The sequence below is a fragment of the Geospiza fortis genome, unplaced genomic scaffold, assembly GCF_000277835.1.
Source record: "Geospiza fortis unplaced genomic scaffold, GeoFor_1.0 scaffold412, whole genome shotgun sequence".
Classification (NCBI taxonomy): Eukaryota; Metazoa; Chordata; class Aves; order Passeriformes; family Thraupidae; genus Geospiza; species Geospiza fortis.
Genome location: NW_005054504.1, coordinates 947,004 through 952,318, shown reverse-complemented (window position 1 = coordinate 952,318; position 5,315 = coordinate 947,004). Strand labels below are relative to the sequence as shown.

General features: G+C 54.3%; 1 protein-coding gene across 1 annotated transcript in view; it reads right to left on the bottom strand.

Moving 5' to 3' along the window:
• The window catches only part of LOC102043261 (protein eva-1 homolog C-like), an 8,506-nt gene extending 3,202 nt beyond the window's left edge, over window positions 1-5,304 (bottom strand). Inside the window, exons 1-2 of the mRNA XM_005428779.2 lie at window positions 5,223-5,304; window positions 2,061-2,260 (exon numbers count right to left, since the gene is read on the bottom strand). Of these exons, the coding sequence (XP_005428836.1) occupies window positions 2,061-2,260; window positions 5,223-5,304 (282 nt within the window). The remainder of the gene's footprint in view (window positions 1-2,060; window positions 2,261-5,222) is intronic.
• Window positions 5,305-5,315: the final 11 nt, after the last annotated feature.

Genomic DNA, 5,315 nt, shown 5'->3' with positions numbered 1-5,315 from the left:
CCGGCAGAAGGGAGGGGTTTTATTCCCTTGCTGCCGCTTCGTGACTCAGGCCCGGGGATTCCAGCATCCACAACGGAGCCTCTTCTCATCTCTCATTACCCTCCTCTGTCCCTGTCCCTCCCGCCCAGCTCAGGACTGAGCCTCCGCTTGGTCTTGACTGCCTGCCAGAACGGAAATTCACTAAGGAAACACAAGCAATCTCTGTTCCCAGTTGCTGCCATAACAGCGCTGAGCCTTGGCCACAGCTTTGCTCTCTTTGCTCTCTGCTCCAGACATCCCTGCTCCTTAAGCAGCAGCATGTATTCCAGCCCTGTGCCAGCATGGCCACCCCACCTTTTACCCAGTATGAACCTGAGCTACACAGACCTGCTCTCAGACCTGCCCTTCAGTTTCCAAGCACCTCTGCCAGGCCATACTCTCCATCCTGCAGAGAGGGGGATCCTGACCTGTGTTTGCAGGATGGCTCATAGGACCAGCCTGGTGCTGTGCCAGCATGGTCTGGCTTGGTGCTTGCAGAGCTCCTGGAACATGCAGAATCCCAGAAGGGGATGTATGGTTGGAGCAGGACCAGGCAGGAAAGACCTGTGAGCTCCTAAGTAGGGCACTGGCCCTTTTGCTTGTCCAGCTGCAGTCACTGGCTTTGCAGCAGGTTTGCCCCAGCCCTAGCAAGGAGCTGGAATAGGGTCTTAAAAAAGCAGCATATGAAATGATGTCCTCATCGAGGGACCTAGGCATTAGCTTTGAGGATGTTTCATCTCTTTTCTTCAGTCAACCTCTGCTTTCCTACCCTTTCCCTGCACCAACTGCTGCCATCAAACAGGCACCCCTTTGGTCTGCTTCACTAATCCAGTCCCTGGGACCTGCCGGCACAGATGGGAGCTGCTTCTGGCAGCTGCCTACTGTCTGTGCCAACCCCAGAGGATGCAGCCACAGGGGTGAGTGCAGCATCTCAGGAGGTCCTGTCTCATTTCATGAACCCAACATCCTGCCTACAGCACTGCCCTTCTCCCAGAATCCAGCCCCAGATTCCAGGGCATTCTCTGAGCCTGCTGCTTCCTGTGGGATTGCTCCAAAAGCCATCTCAGGACACAGCAGTGCCTCCTGCCAGGCTCTACTCTGGAACACATGGCAGAACATCTCTTTCACCCTTAACTTCCAAAAATGGTCTAGGAAAAGGGCCCCACAGTGAATCACAGATGATACAAAACTGAGAGGAACTGCTGACTCCCTCGAAGGCAGGGAGGTCCCACAGAGAGACCTCAAGAAATTAGAGGACTGTGCAATCACCATCCACAGGAAATTCAACAAGGGAAAGTGCTGGATTCTGCACCTGGGAAGGAGCAACCCTGGGTGTATGGACTGGGTGTATGCTGCGGGTCCTGGTCAACCACAACCTGAATATAAGTCAGCAGTGCCCTAGCAGCCAGGAGGGCCAACCTTGTCCTGGGGGGGCATCAGGCTCAGCCGGGCCAGGGAGGGGATTGTACATGTCTGCTCTGCATGGGGCAGACTCACTTTGAATATTGTGTGTAGTTTTGGTCACCATAATATAAGAAAGATATGAAACTATCAGAGACCGTCCAAAGGAGGGCAACAAATACTGTGAAGGGCCTTGAGGGGAAGTCTTATGAGGACTGGCTGAAGATACTTCGCCTGTTCAGCCTGGAGGAGTCTTGAGGGGGTCCTCATTTCAATCTACAACTTCCTCATGAAGGGAAGAGAAGGAGCAAGCACTGATCTTTCCTCTGTGGTGACCAGTGAGAGGACCCGAGGGAATGGGCTGAGGTTGTGTGAGAGCAGGTTTAGGCTGGATGTTAGAAAAAGGTGCCTCTCACAGAGGTGGCTGGGAACAGGCTCCCCAGAGAAGTGGTCTCAGCACCAAACCTCACAGAGTCCAAGAAGTGTTTGTGATTCTTTGATTCCATTATTCTATAATCCTGATGTTGATGAAAACCTCCTCAGGGAGGCTGCATTGCCTGCAGCCCCCCAGCCCAAGCAGGCAGCTCAGTGATGTGAAGACAGAGGGTTGTGCAGCCTGGCCCCTGGGATCCCTCCCTTACCAGGTGGGCAGTGGCAGACGTGCATTCGGTGCTCTCCTGGGAGGCATTGTCGGGGCTGGGGCAAAGGTTGGTGCTGGGCACTCGGCGCCCATAGAAGGCCCCGAGGATGCTGATGGTGGTTTTGCGAGGGCAGACGATGAGGAGCTGCTCTCCATCACAGGTGTGGGCAGTGTGGTTCCTCAGCACCTTGCGCAGGTACCCTGGAAGGGGAAAGCAGGGGTGGCATTGTCCAGAGGAGACACCAGGGCCACAGCAGTGGTGGCACTTGGGCACCCAAGTGCTGGTGGCAGTGAGTATATCTTGAGATGAGGCACTTATGGAGTGAACAAGATCAGAGAAGAACAGCAGCAGAGATGAGCTTGCAGCAAACTTTGCATACAGCATTGCTGCCAGGAGCCTGGAAAGCAGCACAGAATAGCTGAGCTGGTTAGCAACAGGAAAGGAAAGATGGAGGCAGTACAGCAAGTCAGAGAAGATGGAAAAATCCTGTAAGGAGTTGTCAAGTGTTTAGAGAAAATTAGGCTTGTTATGAGGCCATGGTGAGGAGAGAACAAGAGTGAGCCAGAGATGGTCCCCCAGCGATGATCCCTGGAGTCAGGGTGAGGAGGATGCTCTCTGTCACAAGTCTGTCACAAGCTGAGCCATGAGCCAGATGAGAGAAGGGTCCAGGGGCTGCTGCAAGCTCCCACAGCTGGCTGGGTCAGTATGGATGAGTGTGAGCCACAAAGTCATCACTTGAGCCCAGCTGACCTCAGGTCTCTGCTGAAGAAGCCCAGTGTGTTGCTGCCAACTATTCCTGGCCCACAACCCTTTCAATGGGAACTGGCCCTTCCCTCCTTGAATTCCCACCACAGGATGCTTCTTTCTTTCAGTCTTGCCTAGTTCATGTCCCAAATTACTGCACCTGTTATTTTCCCTAAAGGGGACAACAAAGTGGGACTGTCCTGTGCAGTCTCTCCAAGGGCTTAACATGCAGCATTGGCTCCAGTTAACATTGGCTGTACTGGGTGGGCAAGGAGTCTGATTTAGTAAGAGCTTCTCAAGCTGCCAGGTGCTCTGAGCAGGCACCAGTTGCTGGAGAAGACTGAGGAAGCAAGAAAAGCTGACAAAATGTGATGTGTAGGCCCTGAATGAAGCACTTTGCATCTTTGAATAAAACAAAACCAAAGAGGAAGCATCATAACCAAAGGGGAAGCATTGTTTTGAGGTTTGGGAGACTGCAGCAGGGCAGCATGGGGCTTCTGAGCAGATCACAGACCCCAGATCCCAGCTCTGGGGTCTTTGGAGGAACTTGCAGCTCAGCCCCAGGCCAGTGCTGGGGCTTAGGGCAGGACATGCACCCTGTCACCCAAACCCCAGTGTGTCAAACTCCTCCAAACCAAGACAAGAAGGACAAAGGGCTCTTTTCATCTTCAGTGCTGCCACTAACCCTTCAGTATCTGCAGTCAGAATCCCTCCCTGGGATGTCAGCAAGTGCAGCTGGGAGCTGCCTCCAGCCTGGAGTTTATCTCTCCCTTGGCATTATCCCTCACAAGCTGGGATGAGCAAGTGGGTGGCCACAGCATCCCAGAAGCAAGCCTTCAATTGCTTTTCTGCATGATGGAGGAAAGAGGAAAGGAGAAGTACAGGAGGGTAGATGGCAGTAGACAAGGTGCTCTAGCTCGATCAAAGCTCCAGATGCAAAGATGCTCTTTGAATGGCACAGAGCTGGATCAGACCCTTGGAGTGCAGAGCTCATGAAGAGGGGACAGGACAAACTGTCCTGTCCCTCTCCTCTGGTTGCCCCATATCACTGGATGCTGGGGCCTGTGAGGGGCACAGGACCCTACCCAGGCTGCCAGACCCCATCCCCTTCCTCTGCATCCCCTGCAGCAGTCCCACACTTGCAGCACTAGCCCCACACCTGGCAGCAGTCAGATGCTCCTGAAGGTTTCAGAGCCGCCCTGGCCTTGACCTCTGCCTATCACTGACTCCAAACCCACCTGCCTATACCCAACACTGCTGGATGTAAGGCTGCCTAAACTCCCCACTGCTGGGCAGCCTTGGATGCAGAGGGCTCAGACAAATCCTAGGGATGGCAGGGAAGTCAGGGGAGAAATATGAGAAGAAATGGGTTTCCCCAAATCCAGCCTTGAGGCAGCCACCCTATTCTGCTGTCATGCCAGCTGCAGGTACCAGTGGTTTGTATTTTAAAATTGAGGCTCAAACATTGCCATGGGTGCAGAGGTTTCTCCATCACACTCTTTTGAGCCAGTGAGCAGTTGTGAAGATAAGATGTTTTTTTGGTGGAGCCATGTCAAGGAGGCTGTAGGCAGACTTTGTGAGTGATTCGTGCCAGTACAGCTGACTCAATCTCCGGTGCTGTGGTTGTGCCGTTAGCTCTGCCCCGATGAAATCACATCCTCCTCACCACACCCCACGCTGCAGCATCAGGCTTTCACCCACCTGGGCTCGGCTGAGAAGATGGAAGGCATGCATGGCTGTTTTCAGATGATCCCTGGGGAATGCCTGGTGCCCAGCCTGCCTGCACCTGTCCTGACTGTTCAAAGAGCTGGGGCAGAAAGGATCCCAAATTTCTGCCTTGTCTACACCTATAAGGTTCACCGGCATAGCCCTGGGGAGAGCTTCTGACCCATGCTGTGTCCTGTGGCAGGGGACCCTGCAGCACCCCTACTCATGAGTGCTCTAGCTGGGGCACAGCCGCCAGCTCCATCTAGGGGCCAGGTACAGCTTCAACCCAACTCTTCCTTCTCCTCAGAGCAGGGACGGCTGGCAGGGTAGCCCTGAGTTCTCCTTCAGCTCTACACACTGCCCAGCACCGAGGACATGAGCAGAGTGGCTAAGGGGATGCTCAACAAAGCTCGGGGACTGGCTTGATGTTTGTTTCCTTGAATTTCTGCCTGCAAACTATCCAAGAGAGCTCAGCAGAGCTGGGGAGCCACTCTCATGCACACCAGGGCTGTGGGATGTGTGCAGTGTGTTTTCAGATAACACCCCGGTGTGGAGATAAAGTAGTCTCAGCATTTTGGGGAAACTCACTCTGGCCTGCCATGGTTTATACCTCACTTGTCCCTACCCCACCAAAGTGCTGTCGCTTCTCACTCCCATCCTACCAGCGCAGTTCTCGGCATCCCCCTCCTCCCCGCCTTCACCCTGACTCACCGGACAGCTCCGGGCTGGCCTTCAGACGCACAGCAAAGCAGAGGAGGACCGCGGTCACTGCTGGCCGGAGCAGTCCGGCCATGGCAGAGCCGC